This window comes from Alosa sapidissima, chromosome 13, assembly GCF_018492685.1.
Source record: "Alosa sapidissima isolate fAloSap1 chromosome 13, fAloSap1.pri, whole genome shotgun sequence".
Taxonomy (NCBI): Eukaryota; Metazoa; Chordata; class Actinopteri; order Clupeiformes; family Clupeidae; genus Alosa; species Alosa sapidissima.
Genome location: NC_055969.1, coordinates 28,894,654 through 28,915,842, shown reverse-complemented (window position 1 = coordinate 28,915,842; position 21,189 = coordinate 28,894,654). Strand labels below are relative to the sequence as shown.

The window sequence follows — 21,189 nt, the reverse complement described above, 5'->3', positions numbered from 1 at the left end:
AGGATTAGCCCTGTGAGCCACATGTGCCTCCACCATCAGGCTGCCCCCAGCTCATCCTCTGGTGGCCGGTCAGTTCACACAGCTGCCTGGGGGAAGCTCACTTCACTTTGCTCCCCCTCTAATGAAATGGACTGCTCTTTCCTGTGACATCATCAGGGATAGGTTTTGAGACCATGCAGGCTTTTCTATGCTTGATAGTCAAGAGTGGGATAGTGTTCCTTTGTACAGTGTGTGGTGTCAACTCTGCTTTCTCTAAGGGGTGTCAAACTCATATTAGGTAGTGGGCCGGATTTGTTGGAATGAGACCTCGTGGGGGCCGTCATTGTCATGGTCATTATCATTTTTCTGCATGGGTATCAGAGTGTTGTTAGATGATATCACTTATGAGCAAACAAGTACACAATAATGTACTGCTGTCATACTGTTCTTTCTCTCTTGAAATGTCCTACTTCCATGTTGGTTTTTATCAGCTTCTTGCTTCATGAGGATGGTTTGTAGTGCTAGGTTTTATCAGTGTATCATATCATAGAGATATGGCTTATAACACATTGAATATCTTTTTTTCTAATTTTCCCTTCCTACCCAAAACATCTGGGGGGGGGGCGTATGAAACCTGCTGGCGGTCCTGATCTGGCCCCCCGGCCTTATGTTTGACACCCCTGCTCTAAGGACAGAAGGAAGCAGCACGGTTCTGGGGAAAATGCCCTGTGAGTGGACAGACTCATGAACCAGAACTGTGCCCACTGAGTGCCTCCAGTGTTTCCACCTCTAGGTTGTGCTAATAAGCTCATTCACTTCACTGTTTACTGAGAGCACAGTTACAGAGTTGTGTTTTTTTGGGCCAGTATGGAAGGATAGATTTCCCCATTACACATGCTATTGTGGCCCATTGCTAAAGAGATGCACATCCAGTCTGTGTCTGTTGGATGTGAATGTCAGAGGCCTCATTAGAGCGCCCCTTGGACAAGTTGTGTTTAACCCAAGAGGCCAGTGTGCCCCTCTGCCCCATGCTCGCCTGCTAAGTGCGGGAGCTGGAGGAAGTGGTTGGACACAGAGAATGACTGAGGTGTCTCTGCAGGCAGGCAGGAAGTCCCCGTCTGGGTGCTCGCAGGGCCTGATGGCGGCAGTGTGGCACAGCGGTGCCAGGCGCTAATTAAGGATCCTACTGTGCCCTGGCCTTTCACTGGCCGTCCCCCCACTCCCAGCACTGCAGGCCATTCAACAACAATCAATGCCCAGCCTTCCCCCACCGCAACACACACACACCACAGGCAAAGGCTGTGCAGCAGTCAACCATCAGACCTTCAGTATAGGTGGACTAGTTGAGATGACATTTATAGAGGTGTGAGATTGCTTGTGTGTGTGTGTGTGTGTGTGTGTGTCTGTCTGGTTGTCTGTCTGTGGGCATGTGCTTGCGTGCATTCGTCTAGTACACCCATCTGTGGGTTTCTTACTCAGACAATACCTATCTAATGAGTGATCTTTTTTTTGGTCTATATTTACATCTGTGGCTATCATGTCTGTCTACCCTGCTAGTCTCTTTGTCTCCATTAGCCTGTATCTTTGTGTCCTTTTGCTCCTATCTGTCTCCCAATCTACTCATTCTGAAGCCTTTGCCTGCAGACATCTTGTCCAGTAGGCTGTGCACATGGACACAATTCAGATGAGCATGCATCCTCACACCCACATAGAACCAAACTGGTTTATAGCATGTATGTGTGTGTGTGTCTGTCTGTGTGTGTGTGTGTGTGTGTGTGTATGCTGCTGGTCAGCAGGTGGAGACAGTTAGCTCACTGGCCACGCTAGCACCAGCTAGCGTCTGGATTAGCCCAAATCCCGTGCCCCTCCGTGCTGCTGCATTCTGCTCCAATCACATTCAAGCGAGACATTTCATCAATGAGTCCACTGATTCTGCTTTAATGATGTTCTTTTACTTTAATTACTTTTTCTGCTGTTAAAGAATGTGTATGTGATGTCTCTATGCTGCTGAGACCTTGAATTTCCCCTGGGGATCAATAGTATCTATCTATCTATCTATCTATCTATCTATCTATCTCTATATCTCTATCTCTATCTCTCTCTCTATCTCTCTCTCTCTCTCTCACACTGCCCTGGTCCATACCACGCTGCCCTCCTTCCTCATGCCTGGCCATTCATGTTGTTATTTATGTCCTAATTTTGTATGTGGCATGTGAAGTATCATGGTTATATAGAAATGTAGAATACCTCAGAAGACTTTTCTACCTTTTGTCTATAAAAAACATACAGATGCTAGTGTGCTGAAGAGGTTGATCTGGCCTATTCCATAGGTAGACATGGACATCATTTTCCTCTCACCTGGAAGTGTTTGAAATCCGAATTGGAATAAATGGGCAAAGATGTATGCTAGATGTATAGCACGTCATCTCTTCTGTTCTCCTGAGCTTTTCAGAAACATGGGGCACGGGGGTCCTAGCTGGTTTTTGCAGAGGGTGGTGTGATTACGAAGTGATTGTAACACAATGCAGGTCAGAGAATGACCCATTTTATATCCCTCCAAAAGTCAGCCAGCCAGCCTCCCTTTCGTGCGCACTGCACCCTCCGCCCCCCCAGACATTTTTGCCTAACTCTGTCTCCTGCAAAGCTGAGTGCAGGCAGATAAGCTGTTTGTTTATTCATAACAGCCCTGTGCTCCAGACACATACATGCACACAGCCTCATTCTTCAGAGGTTTTCTGTGTTCCTCTACAAAGCCTGGAGCCTGAAAGCTCACACACACTTACACGCTCCCTGCAGAGAGACAGAACACAGAAACACACAAACCACAAACACATTGATGCCCTGACGTCTTGCCATTACATGCTGCAGTGCTCATCCAGCTCATCCAGCACTGACCTCGGGACAGTTAGTTGGATGTAAGAACCAGATGCTAACATTATGGTGAGGCAGGAATAGATTGGATATATTATATAGCATGAGATTGCCCTGATACTGTGTCAGCCATGCTTGTACTTTCTTTAAGCTTTTAGGAGCCTATGACTTTTTTCCTGAAGATCTCTGTGCATGTCCCTGCAACGTGTGTGTGTGTGTGTGTGTGTGTGTGTGACACATGTTACACATCCATTGACACGCACACACACAAACACAAAACACATGCACAACCAGAACAGACACACACACACACACGGACCAAACTAGAATCTTTTGGTGCTGCTGCAACTGGCAGCGTAACTCAGCTTGCCCACAGTTTGAGGATCAGGCACAGACAGCTTATCTGCTTTTCTCTCTCTGTGTGTCTGTGTCTGTGTCTGTGTCTGTCTGTTCTGGTTGTGCATGTGTTGTGTGTTTGTGTGTGTGCGTGTCAATGGATGTGTAACATGTGTCTGAATTGATGTCAGACAGACAGATGGACACAGACAGGGTGTGGTGTCTCATATCCAAACGGACAGGTAAAGCCTACACAGACAGGGTGGAGCAAATGAGGCCAGTTTGGTCAAGATGAAGATCCAGACCTGAAGTCACGAAGATGCTATTGCAGCTTATCTGTGATAACATGGAGACACTATCAGTAGACGGAGATCAGTGCAGGCTATTGTGGGTATATTCTTAGTTCTCGTGGTTGCTGTAGTACTACCAGGAAGGCAGAAAAGAAGGAGGCTGGATGTTCATGTTTTTAGCTGACTGTAGTAGAAAGATGCAAAACTATCAATACCCCCCCCCCCCCCATTTCCTTCTCTCTGTCTGTCTGTCTGCTCTGTGCCCACACACACACACACACACACACATACACACACACACAGTCAGACAGAAGTGCCACTCCCTTAATCAGCCCAGCAGGTCTCCCACACACAGACGTCTAGCTTGCACATTTGCATCTGACCTGAATTCCCTGTGTGTGTGTGTGTGTGTATGTGCCTGTGTGTGTGTGTGTGTGTGTGTGTGTGTGTGTGTGTGTGCGCGCGCGCGCGCGTGTGTGTGTGTGTGGGTGTGCGTGTGAATGAAAGAGAGAGAGAGCGAGCACGCGCACGAGTGTGTGTGTGTGTGTGTTTGTGTGCTTTATAGGCTAATCTCATTAGAGTTCAGCATATAGTATTCCTCTTTTTGCACCCCTCCTCCTCCTCCTCCTCTCCCCTCTGCCAGACTAATTATCACTTCACACTGGCGAGTCCAGCCACTGCTGCTCCCAGACACACCATCAATCCTTATTAGTCATCTGTGCTCGCCTGCTAATGTCTGGCCAAGGTTGGGTAGACGTCAGGGGCATCTGTATCCCCTGTTTGCCGCATTCCCTCTCCTCCCTGTAGTCCTGGCATCTCTCTCCTGCTCTGCACCCTCCCCCATCCTTTTAAAGCACTCCGTTTCTTTTAGCATTCTTGTCGGGCACCTCCCTTTGGAATATTTTGTTTCGTGTCACTGTCCGTCTCCTTTTACTGGTTTAAAGCATATATATTTGTGTCGTGCTTACTAGCACTAGTCATGTCTGATAAATGCGTTTAACCTCTAACACTGGTTATAGGTTATGGTGAATATTTGGGAAAGAGGTTGCTGTGTGTAGTGTACAGTGGGGGTCTTGCAGAGGTGGTCTGCCTGAGTCACACAGATCAATAGTCTCTTTCTTCATTCCAGTGAGGTCAGCCCCCGTTAAAGCCAGGCTCATGCTCTGATTTTTCTCACCCTGTTTATGTAGCACAGCATCACAGGCAACCCATAACTCAGTGTTAGGGCCTCAATATAGCCGCAGCTGTAATCACATTAATAATGGCGGCGACAGTCTCCCGCCATGCTAATATTCCCCACATCACACGGCTCAGCGTCTGGGCCATGCCTCCTCCGGGTGCTGTGGAAACAGCAGAGGGGAGTTGTGGGAGAGGGGTAGGCTTGTGCGTGATGTTGCTGGGCAGTCAGGTCTGGGCTGGGGCTTATTTCATTAGTGGCTGTAAGCCTCTTTGGGCTCCTGGCCTCCCATGTATCTGCGTCTGGGTGGCTCTCTTGACGGCAGCCTAGAGCTTTAGAGCAGGAAGCACTGCTGTCAGACACTTAACTCGCTACTGTGACCAGAGACCCCATGTGAATTGGGCACAGCCAAAACAGCTCTGGAGGATGCCCAGCTGATGGCTCACAGGCTGAATGGGGGATGGTGGATTTAGGGTGGCAGCTCAAGACTAGAGGGGTCCATGTATTCATGCATGTGATTGGTGGGTAGGTTTGGAGATCGTTGATAAATCTATTTGAAATTTGAGAACCTGTTGACCTGTAGATGAGTTTCACCATCAAGCATCATGTCTCTCTCTGCCCCCTAACACGTCTGTCACAAAGGCATAGACATGCGCACACAAACGTTATAGGCAAATTTAGCTTCAAGCCCGTGGGAACTTGTCTTCTGCAATTTGCTGCTCTCACCCACAAACCTCAGCAGCTTGTTGCGGAAATGAGCACAGCAGACGTTTTCAGCCCCGTGAAGTTGATTGATACCCAGGGAAGGGGCATTATATTCACACTGTGCTCAGACTACTGGTTTTGTACATAAAAAAATGTGTGTCTGGTCCCTCCTGCATGTTTTGTCACACACTGATAAAGACAGTTTGTGGCTACGCTCCACCATGTCTCCCTCTGCACCACATCTTAGTGTATATTTGACATATTTAAAAAGCAGTTGCCTGCCAGGTGTCCTCCCAGTTAAAGCGTGTTTCTACAGGTTGTTTACTCTTTTAAAGAGTTGTTTCCCGCTGTTGATTCCTGTTGCTGGTGGTTTGTGTTTGATGTTAGGCCGCATATCGATGTTCTCTCATGTGTGTTTCTATGGTTACTTGACTGAGCAGCCCATTAGAATATGTGGTTATGGTTTTGTTTTGTTTTTGTTTTAGTTTTGTCTTATAATGCAGTGTGTCAATGGCAGTATTCTTATCCTCACATAGAAACTCTTCATTGCTTGTACACATAACAGTTAATAGATCTTCCAAAGACCTTTTTTTCTTACCCCAAAATCACACTTTTGCTGCTTAGTACAGAAAGACGAACCAAAGGACACAGCATGCTTGCCATGCAACATAGAGCATGGGGAGGGGTCCATGAATGTCACTAGCTAAAGGTGGGTTTACGTGGATACCTTTTATCTGCTTAGAATCTTATTAATCATAAAAATGACATATAAACACCTTGATCGGGATAAAACTCCGATCCATTTTAATCGGAATGAGAGGGGTGGTGTATTCCATTCTTATTTCGACTGAACAGCCATGTATATGGTCAATCAGGTTGCCAGCTGAAACTTCGTTAAGGATTGACATGTCATCTGGAAGTTTTGTTTCCATTCAACATGGGAAAATTCAAAGAGTACATCTCTCTCCCATTAGTACTTGCTGCTGACTCTTATCCACCGGTCTCGGGAGGAAGCTATACACACTACACTAGAGTACATTTAGTTATGCCCAACAAAATAGTCAGCTTCTTGTTGTGACTGTCTCCTCCACATTGGCCCAGCAGAACCAGTGCATTGTTATCTCATTGTTTGATTAAAAGGAAGGCGAAGACAATGACAACTGAAACTTTGACTATATTATCGACCTCCGTCTTCTCAAGCAAAAGCAAAACAACAACGGCTATTCAGATCAAAGATTCTTGTAAACACCTGATTGGAAATTGTAATTTAAAATAGTTTAATCGGAATGACAAAAAACTGTCCATGTTTTTCTTAGCCAGGTTTTCCTCTGAGACTGAAGTTGAGATTCCAGTCTGCTATCAGCACCCAAACATTACTGCGGCCAGAGTAGATCTTATCCAATTGCAAATCTTATCCAATTGACATTATTCTTAGTCTTAGTGCTAGCACATCTCCCTCATGCAGGTCCCTGAATTGAACCAAAATGCTACAGATTGGACCAGTTCTCTTTCATTCTCCCCCCCCCCCCCCCCCGTCGCTCTCTCACGCAGTCTTTTTGCCTACCCTGTGGTTCCATGTGTATGAAAAGTGAAGATGGTATCGTGGTGACTTATTTCCTGCTGTCAGAGTTCAGTGGTCTGCTTCACGTTCTCCTCTGATCAGCCTGGAGCACAAATTTCACACCATCTACTTAATACAATAACGAACTACATTTAAACAAGCTGTTTTGTATCCTGTCTGAAAATGGTGACCACATTTTACACCTTTCTCTCTCTCTCTCTCTCTCTCTCTCTCTCTGCATTTGATCTGTTTGAAATACTTAGCAGTATATTTTGTGGTGCTAACGGTGTGCTTATTGTACAGGATGATCCATAAAATGGACTCTCCTCCTTCCCTTCTTTCAAAAGAACATGCTCAGTGGTCAATAGACATTTCTATGTACACTCAAACAGCTTTTCTTGTGACTGTCCTTTAGAGGGCAGTTTGTGTGTTTGTGTTTGTGAGAGAGAGTGTGTGTTGTGGGGGTCCAGGCTGCACTGGATGACAGGTTTCCCAGACAGGTAGAGAATGTTCCTGTTTTGCATACAGTAAAGTGCTGATGTGTTGTCTTGCCCAACCCCAGCGACTCCACAGAGTCTATTGCTCACAGATCAAATCAGCACTGGCCAAGACCCAGCCACAGCAGGCTTGTGCAACCATATAGACACACACACACACACACACACACACACACCACCATATGCACATGCATTCACACATGAATGTGTTTGTTGACACATTCAAACACTAAGTACTGCCCTTATATGTTTACCTATACTGTATATGCTACTCCACATGTAAGTGTACACTGTTTATTTGATGTTTGCCGAATGTTACTAAAAGGAGCACGCCAGCTTTTGGGGTAATTAGCTTATTGGGGTAATTAGCCATCTACCCCATAATTGGATAAGAGGATACATATCCTTCCCTTCTCTGTGTGTGCAACAACCCAGTCTGACACCGTTAGCCACTTAGCATAATTCACTGGAAGTGGGTTAAATAGGTTAGCCTATAGCTCCCTTTCAGATGGCAAATAAGCTGATTTCCCAAAAAGATGGTATGTTCCTTTAAATAAAATGATGGGTTGTTTGACAATCAGAAAGCAGTTTGTTCTTGAAATGTTCTTATTGTCATTGTGTCTGTTACAACCTCCACTGGCAGAACAGAGGTGACCTTCTGTTGACACTTCTGTTGACACTTCTGTTCACTCCGTCTGTCTTCTTTGAGTTATCATACTGAATACTGTACAACTATCTCTGTCCCCTGGCAGGCGCAGGACTTGAGTGTCATCGAGGAGGTGATCCGCATGATGCTAGAGATCATCAACTCCTGCCTGTCCAACTCGCTGCACCACAACCCCAACCTGGTATACGCACTGCTCTACAAGAGGGAGCTGTTCGAGCAGTTCCGCTCACACCCCTCCTTCCAGGATATCATGCAGAACCTGGACACGGTGAGCACACACACACACACACACACGTACACGTACACACACACACATGTAGGTACACACACACACACACATGTACACACACACACACACCAGTGAATGAATATATATATATATATATATATATATATATATATATATATATACACATATCAATGAGAAACCACACATCTTCAAAGACAAGCTTATATACAGCTGCCTGAATGCACTCTTATCACACATGTATGTAGAGGCACACTCGCAGGCTTCTACATGCGCCTCCATGCACAGACAACTCCTGACATACATGCACACATGACACGTCACACAGCCTGTAATCCTCTCGCACTGAACACCAGGATGTGAAATAAACAAGGCTTTGTGCACAGAGGCTGGGAGGACTAGGGTCTTCCTGCAGCATTCCATTATACAAGGAAAAGAAAAAGGAAACTGTACTACAGATGAAAGTGAAAACAACTCTACTAGCACAGAGAAATGAGATCCTCCTTTTCCTCCCGCTGGATTTCCGCCTGATAGTGATGTAGCCCTGTAGGGTGGCAAACTAATGAAGAGGGTTTGTGAGCAGTAAATTAGGCTTGTGGGCAAAGCCTCAGATTTAAGTGAAAACATCTGTGGATCTGCACACAGCTCCGATTTCTTTCTTTCTGACTTGCGTTTTAGTTTGTGTTTTATGTTATCTGTCACCGTTTGTATTTATGAATAAAACTTTTCCTTTTAATAAAACTCCCTGGCAGAAGAGAGGGGACCTTCCTGCCTAAGTAAAGGATAAATTAAGAGTTTGATTCCAAAACATTATATCTCAATTTTTTAAAGACACTAATAAGTTATTTATTTTTTATGTATTATGTATTTCAAGTAATATCAATACAATTGCAGTTGTGTTGTTTTAGTAGAGTAAAGATAAATAACAATACCCAATTACAGTTCCACTGAAATTACTTTGAAAACAAAAAATATGAAAATTCAACATGGAGAATATAGCGTTTTGGAACCAAACTCTTCAATGAAATACTACTGGAGCAACAGAATGAACGTATGCATCTGCCAAGCATTTAAATTATTCAATTATTTTCTCTTGGTGCATGTTGGCAGGATACATTTCTCATAACAATTGTTTTCTTAAAAGGAGTCACCTTTTAACCCTTGCCCCTACCACTTGCTCAACCTCTATAACACATATTTCTTATATCACATAAATAAATGTGATGAGTCTACATAATGTTTTAGGGTTGCTCAGAGACTTTCTCTATCATCGATTTATGGTAGTTCACTCCTCTGCATCTGCCCACAGGTTATCGGCTTCTTCAGCCAGCGACTGGAGCAGGCAGGAGCTGACCTCTCTGTGGAGAGGGTTCAAGAGGTCATCAAGAAAGGTGCAGTGGCCCTGCCCCAAGACCGCTTGAAGGTAACACACATTTATGTTAATATTTTAATTAAAGGACAATTCCGGCGCAAAATGAACCTAGGGGTTAATGACACATGTGTACCGAGTTCGACCGTTCTCTGGGATATGTTTTCATGCTAATCGAATGTGACCAGTTTTATCACAAACCGCAAATTAGCTTATAACGCTAGTCTTAGGGGCACAGTTAAGCAAAAAGAAATCGCTATTTCTATACCATTAACAAGGCTCAAAATAGCACCACACTTCGACGGTAACATAATAAGGGTCCCTACTGTACATGTAAACCGAAGCATTGAGAACTTTGATGAGAAGATATAGTTTAGAAAGACGTACGTATACGTATACAGGCAATACAGGCGGGCACCATCTTGGAAAAAGTCACGGCATTCAACCAGTCCAGCGTCGTGCAATGTGAGCTGAACTGTCACGTTACTTTTTCCAAGATGGCGCCCGCTTGTATTGCCTGTATATGTGAATGGTACTATCTTTCTAAACTATATCTTTTTTAATAAACTGTCTGTACACTTACAACGTTCTCAATGCTTCGGTGAGGTATTTGAATTTCATTCTGCCTGCTATGGTAAGCCAATGGAGAGTAACTAAGAGAGGAGGTATGTGAATCATCCTTTTTGGATGATTAAAGACCAGACACGTTGCAGCATTCTGAATCAGCTGTAATGGTCTCACTACACAAGCAAATAAGCCAGCTAACAATGAATAGCAATAGTACAGCAGTAGTTTGGAAAGAAAACAATAGCCACCAAGTATGACTTGAAGGGCTCAGTTGTCATGAAAGCATGATATTCAATTGAGTCATAGCTGTGTGCAGGCAGCAATTTCCGCTCGTTAGAGACAAGAAGCCTGTCCCACCTCCTCTACTAGACAAACAACTGGAAAAGGCATAATTAGTCGACAGTGCTGTAGGTGTGGCATTGTTCTCTGGTCTAATCCTTGTTTCGGTAAGATGAAGTAACTTGGGGTTCCCACGGGTCATGGAATTTCTGGAATATCGTGGAATTTTAAAGTCGGGGACTATCAGTGAATTGTGTTGAGGCAGTTTAAAATTCACTTGCCAAAATACATTAATACAAATATATTTCCAAGCAACATTGGTGTTTATCCGATTATTGACTTTTTCCATTACTGCTTGCTTGAGTGGTTGTGATTGGCCTTACTTTGTTTTTGAGATAAATAATAAATAAACAAAGATTCTAGAACGCTACAAGCTGAACTTGTCAAGCCTGAACTTGCAAGAACCAGAGACCGTACTCGATGTAATCTGTATTGAGAAACACCTTGTCTCTCGTCTTGCAGAGGTGCACACTCGCTATACTGTAACTAGTTTTTCATGTGGGAGTGAAAACACACACACACTTGACGACTAAGTGAGACAATTCATTATGGATTACGGATTGTTCTTATCTGACACGTTAACACACTGTATGTGGAAGAGGCTTAATTGAATGAAGAGGGATGTAGCAGGGGGAACAGGGAGCATTACCATGGAGAGGGTTGGATATAGGAAAGGGCCGGGTCTGATCTTCATCAGCACTAATGGCCTCTATACACCTATCCGTCATCCCACCTGCACCGATGCCGCAATAACGACCTCTCAAGGAGAGCAGCACGCCAGGGACACGCGGTCGTCCTCGAGCACATAAATCTGCCGCTGGCGCACGGCACCTCCTCGCTATCCGAGAGGGGCAGCCCGGCCCAGAGAACGCTTTCCAGCGGGCCATAAATCAGGCCTGCGGCACGTGGGCACGGTCTGCGCTGAGTCGTCCATCTGTGGGGGGATGACGGCCTTAATTGTGCTTTCGGTCACGTGGTCGGTGTTCCGTGGGTCAGAGATGTGCATACATCTCTTTCAGAGCCGTGGGATGGAGAACACTTCCTCACAAAACGCCTTCTTTCTCTTCCCCTGTGCTCTAATTACAGTCCCCTGTGCCTCTGGCATAGGATTGTATATGAGAGTGGGTGGGTGAGAAGGTGGCATATGTTTCAATGGCACATGAGAGTGATGGCATCCTGGCTGCAAGGCCTAATGGCTGCTGCTCCTGACCTTTAGCAGGAGCTAATTAGCCCAGAGATGCTTCAGTGTTGGAGCTAATTAGCCCAGAGATGCTTCAGTGTTCTCCATCACAGCAGAGCGAGCAATCCTCCTCAGCAGGCCTGCCGCTTCTCCTCACAGCAACCCTTTCCACTAAAACCCATGATCTCACAAATGGTCAAGTCAAGACATCCTTGCTAGTGTTTTAGTACATTCAATAATAATGCACAAGTTGATTGACTCATTGAAGCCCTAATTTTACTACATAGCATGTTTCTGTTTGCGACACCCAACCCCAAGGAAGAACAGAGTTGTCGTATGTGCCTTTGAGGTCATGTTGTCAGAAACAGGAAGTGCAGATCACAGACTGCGGTGTGGTCGGCCGCCCGACTCTGCACGTAACTCGCCGTCTGCTGTCTAGCGCGGCTGCTGCAGCAGCATGTGCCAGAAACCAGGTCAGTCATACCAGCACTCAAATCAGCCGTGAGCCTTGTCGGTTCTGTCTGCCGCTCATCACCCCCCCCCCCACACACACACACACATACACACACACACACACCCCAGGGGGAACCTCACCACAGAGATTTATGTGCTGTGAAATTATCAATAAGCCCATTATTGAGCTTTCGACACACATAGCTGCACTTACGCCAACTATTTTTATACAAAAAAAAGACAGCAATCTTGAGGAATCCAAACACAGACAGAAGAGGCTTTGACCCAGTCAATCAGCCTGCCTCATAAGTCTGCATCAAACTTGTGTAATGTTTGTGAGCAAGATATCCCCTCACCACCACCACAACACTGAACACACACACACACATACACGCGCCTCCGTTCCTACGCTCCCCACCATATCAAGAAAGACTGATGTGAATAGATTTGCCACCTCTTCTCAACCCCCCTCGCTTCTCCAGGCAGAACTTACTCACGGCTGGCTGCCATGCTCTTTGGTAGTGCTTAGGCTGGGTCAGGCCGACATGGAGCCGACATGGTTCAGCAGATCCCTTAGCTGCATTGAGCAGCCCTGGAGCCCTGCTTTCCAAGAGGTTTGCATCCTTTGGCTTAGAGGCTGGTTGAGTTCCTGTGCTGTCCTTAAGCAGTTGACTGTTGACAGGCAAAGGCATTAAGGATAACCTAGCATCATTCTGCTAGCTATTCTAGAATAATTCAGTTCAGTTGAATAATTATACAATTGTCAGCAGATTAACTGTTTCCTAATGGCAAGCTTATATGTTTTCCAAGTTTGTATGTCTACCTTATTTATGTGTTTGTGTTTTTCTGTTGGTCTGTATTCTGTGATCTTGCATGTTTGTATGTGTATGTTTCTCTTCATTCCCTGTGTGTGAGTGTGGGGAAGAAAGTGGAACATTTCTGCTCCGATGATGAGATTTAAAAAAGTGTCCAGAAGGAGGGAAAGCTCCAGGGAACAGCCTGTGTCCATCTCACCAGCGTCCTCGCGGCACAGTCTGTCCCTGTTCCGCCTCCCCGCGCCACTGACACTGCAGCCAGACAGAGACAAAGGATTCATCCAGGGCTAGCCAGCCAGTCCGCCAGACTGCCTGCCCATTACCCCCCATCCATCCGTCTCTCTCTGTCTCTATCTGTGTCTCTCTCTTCCCCTCTCATTCTCCCTCTTTCTCTTTTTCCTCCCCCCCCTCCTTTTTTTTTCATCCCTTGCTTTTGAATATCAACAGAGACGGCCCTGTGTTGTTCCCCTGGCCATTGAGCACGGTGGCTGGGAGTGCCAGTAAACGACAGCGCCAGTGGAATGTATTGTTTGGCTAGCACTGACTTTCTCTGTAGTGATAAGCTATAGACAGTCTGGCTCCTTAGGAGGCAAGGGAGGATCTAACATGGAAACACTCCCTGCACCCACCACCCTAACCAACACGCGGACACACACACACACACACACACACACACCCCGAAGACCTTTTTGTGACCTCCACAGATATAAACATGAGTTGGTAAACACCATCAACATAAGACATTTACTCTGTTGTATGTAGATATTCAGGTAGATAGAACTTGAGCGTAACTGTTGCGTTCATAGTTAATTGACTGATGGTGCAACTGAAGGATTTTTGTTTCTGTGTTTCTATGCTTAATTGATGTGAATTTGTTGGTATGTAGGTCTGTGTTTATTTTGGTGTTCTTAGTCTGTGCATTGTGGTTCTTGTGTTTGTGAGAGTGTAGTGATGAGCGCTTGTTGTGTTGATCTCTTCGCCGTCGCCTGCCCTGCCTGTCTGGCCTGTAGGAGTGCAGTGGGAACAGGGAGTTCTCAGGGCAGATAGCAGCACAGTTGTGAGGGAGGGGCGGGGGGGGGGGGGGGGTGGAGAGGACTGACTAATGTGGGGTAGGGGGAAGCTTGGAGCTCAGCAAACCATGACCCAATCCTGGACACTGTCTGGACCTTCACTTCTCAGGAAATGCTGAGGGGCCAGTGCGTGGGTGTTGCACTCTGGACCTGACCTTGTTCTGTGGTTATGGCAACACAGTAGGCATATTGCAGAGGTGTGAGTTCAGACTCCCACACTGCAACAGTAGATATGTGCAGCAGCAGCAGCCCTCCGCTAATGGAGCTTTGTATTGACCAAAGCCAGTCAAACTCTTAGCCATATCAGTCTGCAGCTAAATGCTTGTTGAGGCTGAGAGATGTAGCTGGAGGGGTGTGGTGCACTCAGAGTTTGTGTGGTGTTTGATAATCCCATCTATAGGCCATCTTCATACTTAAATATGTTAAGTCTTAAATATGTTATTATGCAGTAGGTCTTAAATACTCAGTTTGGAACTGATACAAACTTTGCAGCGTATTTATTTACTTCCCTAGTAATTCTGGGACTCGGATTTGCGAGAAGACCATGTGTCAGTACACACAGCATTCCCTTACCCAGACACATCTCATTCGGAATGCAAAGTTGGTTTTGGACTCCTCGGGATGTTCGTTCAGGTCTGGTATGAGTCACCCTACCCTGACCCTGTCCCTGCCCCTGCCAGTTGGCAGGTGGGATTCCCAGTTCACCGCAGGCCTGATTGGCAGTGCCCCTGACCCCCCACACACCCCTCCCTCGCTTCATAACAGCTACCTACTGTCTTGCCCATTCACAATTAACACGGGGTGTAGCCCAGACTCCTCTGTCTACCCCTGAATAGCCCAGGGTTAAAGCACATGACCAGTCAGGGGTCTGGGTCCCGCACTGAAACCTGAGCAGTAGCTGATGGTATATTATTGATATGGGTCAAAGTGGAGCAGCCGCTGACCTGCTGTTGTGCTGCTCAGATCATACCAGTACAGGGATCCGTCTGAAAACGGTTCACTGCTGCCTGCTTGGCTTGGGTTAGGCAAATTTAAGTCTGCCTGTGTATCTCCCTGCTGTTGTGTTGCTTCTTTATTGTATTAGGTATACTGGCCAGGTTTGGTTGGTACTAAACAGCACGCCATGTGTCTAGGCCAGGGGTCGGCAACCCTCTCGGTTGGCTCCCTGGCTTTGTTTAAAAAAAATGATAATTCATTTACTTTTTATTTGTATTTCGTCAAAATGAATATTAAAAGATTAAAATATTTTTACAACAGTGTTAAGCTTTAATGCAGTCTTACGTTATTAACTTAAATATGTAAATATGTAGCCTGTAGCCTGAGAGCATGTGGTTATAAATTCTTTGATGCAACAGTTGCTTTTCTGGACCAGTGAGTGACATTTGGGTAATTTTCTGCGGCACACCTGATGATCTCTCACGGCACACTAGTTGAAAAACACTGGCCTACACCGTGTAAAATGTGTAAAAAAACATGTCTATTTGAACACACCATAGGATATGTCACATCTACTGCTGTGGCTTGAGTGGACAAGCAAGCTATGGTGTCAATCTCCCCAAAAAGTCGTGGAGTAAAACAGATCAATTTAATAATCAATTTAATGCTTGAATGAATGTTTGCCTTCACCACCACTGCGACTGAATTATCGGTGGGATGGTCTGCAGACAGACACGCAAAATGTAATGTTGAAGACATCTCAAAAGTAGATCCTTCTGAGAGAGCTGATATCCATGCAGACCAAATGCAATGCCATGCCATGCAACATTGCGAAAGTTAAAGTTGCCCAGTGATTCAGAACTTTTCCTTCGCTACATTCTGCCAGCTTTCATGAAAATCGGCCTTGTAGTTATGTGTGATCCTCAGGGAAACAATGAAATCGCTATGGAACATTGCATTTGGACACAGAGCAAAAATGTGTAGGCATGCTTAGATAGATAGATGATAGATAGATACTTTATTGATCCTCAAGGGGAAATTCAATGCTGCTTAGCCTACATGCCAGCAGCAACATCCATATTATAAGTTTATTGTTATGATTATTATTACGATTGTTACTATTATAATGTGGAGCAACAGTTTGAGCAAGGCAAAAGGGAGATGGGGATGAGAACCGTTTAGAATCCATTTAAAGACACAGCAGTCTATTTTGGACCACTCAACTGTTTGATTATTGAAGTTCTGGCCTGTCATTAAATTTTAAACATATTTGCTAACCCTTGATTCAGGTGATGTTGATAAGCTAATTCAGACCAATAGGCTGAAGACTGCTTGCATTTAAAGGGCTTAAATATTGTTGTTGTTTAACCTTAAAATGGTGACTGCACATATACAACATCTGTTCCCATAAGAGAGGCAGCCTGTCTTAATTTTAAAAGTTTTTTGTGTTGTCAACAATATTTGGTTTATTTTCATTTGGGATGGTGTCCTCTCCAGGCGAATGACTTTATTTAACTGTCCTGAGATCAATAAGGAAATAAAGCAAAGCATTTAGCATCACATCTTCAAGCACCTAACCTCAAAATTCAAAATTCTAATCTATGTTCCTGGCTGATTGAATTCTCTTTTTTCCCCTTTCAGAAATTTCCAGAACTTAAGTTTAAGTACGTGGAGGAGGATCAGCCTGAGGATTTTTTTGTGCCCTACGTCTGGTCATTGGTCTTCAACTCAGCTGTTGGCCTCTACTGGAACCCCCTGGGCATCGAGCTCTTCAGCATGGACTCCAGCTGAATGTCTGTGTGGCGGTCCTGATGCCTCTGTATATTGGTGTGGGGTATGAGTGTGTATAGTTTTGGAAGTGCCTCTTACCCTGTGGAATGATTGGGTATGTGTGTGGCAGGGTATCTGGACTCTACGAAGAGGCTTTGGGCCGTGTTGCTCGTCCTCCTTGCTCATATCAGGCTCTTGTGCTTCCACTGTTCAGCCCAACTGCACAACCACCTGTGCACCGGCTCACAGCTGCAGGGGAAGGATGCGGCAGAATGGGTGCCTCTTCTTCTGGGGCCTGCTCGACGCTCAGTCTGACCAACAGACTTTAGTGAACTGCACTGAAATCTTGGTACGGTAGAGATATACTTCCTAAGAATTTTATGAGGCAGTTTAAGAGTTTCTACATGGGTTTGTGGAAGGGAAAATGTACTATATTTGTTTTTTGAAGGTTCCTGCTGTGTGTAAATCTTTTGCTCAATCATTTGTGACTGCTCAAACTACAGTTTACATTGTGTGTTCATGTCAAAACAGAAGATGTGGTTTTGTCTCTTACCAAACAGATTTCTGCAGTTTATTAAAGTCATTGTTCAGAATGTAGCCTTGGTCAGGACGTTATCCCTGACAACCTCCCTGTAAACTGGTTCAACACCTCAGTAAGACGCGGTATGCTTATTCCTGTTATTATAAAGCAGTGCTTTTTATTTACGTTTTTTTGTAATAATTTATTTATTGTTATAAATTAGATGAGATATTTGTTCACTACAAAATAATTGATATTCTGCTTTCTTGGTCAATAAGCACCAAAATTATTTTTGTATAGTATTTCAGAAATTGTCTCATTTTCACAGAGAGAAAAATATTGTGTTTTTTTAGCAAGGCTCAATGTAAGGTTGTTGGTCATGAAACCTAAAATAGTATCAAAGTGACTCATTAATATTAAGCCTTACATAATGTCAACCAGGCAGTGCATGTACATTCATTGTATAAATTAATGCAGAGCATGTTTGCTTTTACCCTCAGTGGTTCTTTTGGAAGAACCTATAGATAATTTGATCTTTTGTCATCACTCTTGGTAAAGAGAATAGCCAGGTTAATGAATCTTTTTGCCCGTTATGAGGGGCAGTTGATGTGCATGGTGCAGTTGCACCTCATCTTAAGAGGGGACTATCTGTTACTGGCTGCCAAATTTACATTTAACATGTTACACCACCCCAGGCATTTCAGGCCAACCAGGCGCTAGTCATGCCTGTAAGTTTATCAACATGTTTATCTTTAAGTTGTTTATTTTTTATTTTTATTCATGCGATTCTGAGAACGATTTCTGGTTAAAGGAGAGATATGATCTGTCAGAAAATGTTGCTCACATGCTAGTACAAAAAGACTGGAATGTCACTCCACTCAGGTAATGACATGATAATGTACCAAATTAAATAATCATCAATAAACAAATTTATTCCCCCTGGTTTGACTATGACCTTTTTCACTGTTGTGTTTATTTTCTCTTTGTTTTGTTTTAGTTTCTTTATCGCTCCTCATTTCCCCACAAATATATCACTCATAGACATGCTGCTGATAACAAGACCATAAAGTAAGCGGTGATCTCTCTCCACTTGGTATTTCTTCCAGTTCACTAAAACTGACACAAAGTGTGTTGTCCAGGGGGTACTTGGCTTACTTCCAAAATCATTTACATTAGTTTTCCTTTGATCTTTATCCCTGTTTCCCAGTGTCCTGGAAATCAGTTGGAATTAGGACTGATTATTTCCTCTGCCGTCTCTTTTTTGTTTTCTGTGTTTGACGTGGGTGTGTGTGTATGTGAAGGGTCACTTTATCTGTTGTGAAACCACCTTTCAGATAACAGGACAAATGTATGCCCTACAGGTTTCTGACAGTGTAGTAAGAGCAATAATGTTTGGTTATTGCCTCTGTGCTGTACTGTTATAGGATATGGTTGACAGATCATCATCAAGTGCTAATTAAAGAATATCCAATGCCATGCTCCTGAATTGGGTACAGAAAAATAGGAATCTTCAATGAAGCTGTTGATGAAGCACTGAAAACATTTTGCACAATATCCACAATATATTTTTTCAGAGGTTGATATTCCAATAATTTGTTCTCGTCATTATTATATGAGGATGTGGTGTGAGTGATCTTGATCTGTGGTTTCTATCAAACCACCCAAATATTCCTCATTCCAGCAATCCTAGTACCATAGGAATACTATGTGGTCTTAGACATGGTGCATATGAGATGAACAGGACAAACAGGATCCATTTGGCCCACAGGTCACTGAGGTCTATAACATTGTATTCAACTGATGTATTCCAAATTAAAATGTCTAGAATTCAATTCATGTATTGTTTGTGACGTGATATAGCTTAGTATGGCTTATCTACTTTTCAGCTTTGTGAGAATATGCCTTAGATTTCGATATTGTTGCCAAGCCCATCACTTTGCGCCTATTTGCACTGGAAGTGTTGTACAATGCAGATAAACCTGAAAGAACCAGGCATCATCTCTCTCTCTCTCTCTCTCTCTCTTTCTCTCTCTCCCTCCCTTAAAACTGCATCCTATCCCGTTGTGTTGGACGCTCTCCTGCCCTGCCTCCCCCTTCACTCTGACTTTGTGGCCGCTTTGAAGAGTCACAGGCAGATGGCTACAGGCTGTTTTTTTGTGGCTGTGCCATTTGATGCCATCCCGTGTGTTAAGACAAGCCTAGGGCATGACTGGACCTGTGACGTGCTCAGGCACAGTACACAATGTAAGTCCCCTGCATGACAGGCTGCACACCAATAGAAATGTAATTATATAAGATAATTTCACATTGGGCCTTGGAAACATAAAAGCACTGGTCATTCTCAACAGAGGCTTTCCTCCATTACAATGAGGTCTGTCATATTAACATCCTGCTCCCCTTCTCCTGGAGGCTTACATACTGAAATTGAAACCTTTCTTTCTGTCTTTCAAGCTAAATACTAAAATGTGTTTTCTGTTCTTGTTTACTGTGAACCAGCTAATTACCTCTAGACAAGTGATATTGCTATATTTTCAACATGTCCTATATTATAGAACGGTAATAACTGTCTTGTATATTCATTTTATTCATTCAGATGTCTGTGTTTTACACCTTAAACCCAGCGTGCACAGTTAGAACACTACAACTGTCAACCTCGAAAAAGTGGCATATATGTATGGAATGTATGGAAACATCAACGTAAACTGCTTATTTGTACCATGACTGACTGACTAGCCCTTGGTGTGTTCTTGGATTGTTCCATATCAGGATTGCCCAGCTGAAGTGATCTTTGGCCACAAAAAAGGTCAGGATCAACTCACTTTATAACTTTTTACACAAAGAGATTATATGTTGCTTTGGCACCATGGGCTGGTGGTATGATACAAGATGTGGCCGACCATAATGAAAATTATCCTGGATGCTGTGAATCATGACATTTGGAATAGACGTTGGTTTTGAACACAGGAATGGACAATACTGTAGGTATTGTTAATGTTATACAGGGGTTAATCTGATACACAGAGGCACACTAAATGTGACCTATATTAATGAAATACATAACTTTTTTCTGATCTAAAGAGAATTACGGGGTTCATTAATTTGCATTAACCATTTGTTAGAGCCAAGACGGCAATTCCATAATTTGCCTAAATGTTGCAAGATCAACTAACAAAACAATTAGGCTACAACTATTTCATTAACTGAAGGCATACAGTCTCCAGTAGGCTAAATGTAGGCTACTAATCATGGTTTAAAATGCACAATTGAGGGTTGAGAATAATAAACAAAAACAAAAAGGATTTGTGACATGTCATTTTCTTTTAAATAATTATAATTCTACTGGGTGTTGCCACTGAGAGCAATCCTTGTGTGCAAAGCTTGACTGCTATTAGTAGTCTGTTGAAGAGTAAAACTACCCTACTGTTTGATTCATTTATGAGGCGATGTGGTCTGATCTAACACCATTTCTAACTTCGATGCGAGAACACAGGGTAACAGTCGGAATCGATGTGCATGAAACCACTGTGCAACTTCATGATGTTGTAACTTTAGCAACAGCTTGACTTCACAGCGCCAGCAAGCAGTTCAGCTACCGTCTGCCACAACATCGTGTGCCGAAGTCTGCTCGGTGAGCTAAGCTCTTGTGCGGCGCCAGTGGGGAATCTACGAACAATAGGGCTGAGCCATTGACTGGAGGCGCCTCCCAAACACACACACACACACACACACACACACACACACACAGGCATCATTACCTTCCTTCCCATTGCCCTGCAGCGACGCTGACTGGCACCCAAATTAACATAGTGCGTCTCTCCTACTGTCTAGGACACAATTAGG

General features: G+C 44.1%; 1 protein-coding gene across 1 annotated transcript in view; it reads left to right on the top strand.

The window, feature by feature from the left end:
- dym (dymeclin) overlaps window positions 1–18,291 on the top strand; it is a 69,683-nt gene extending 51,392 nt beyond the window's left edge. Inside the window, exons 15-17 of the mRNA XM_042059214.1 lie at window positions 8,169–8,351; window positions 9,640–9,753; window positions 16,701–18,291. Coding sequence (XP_041915148.1) covers window positions 8,169–8,351; window positions 9,640–9,753; window positions 16,701–16,850 — 447 coding nt within the window. The 3' untranslated portion in view covers window positions 16,851–18,291. The remainder of the gene's footprint in view (window positions 1–8,168; window positions 8,352–9,639; window positions 9,754–16,700) is intronic.
- The last annotated feature ends 2,898 nt before the right edge of the window (window positions 18,292–21,189 follow it).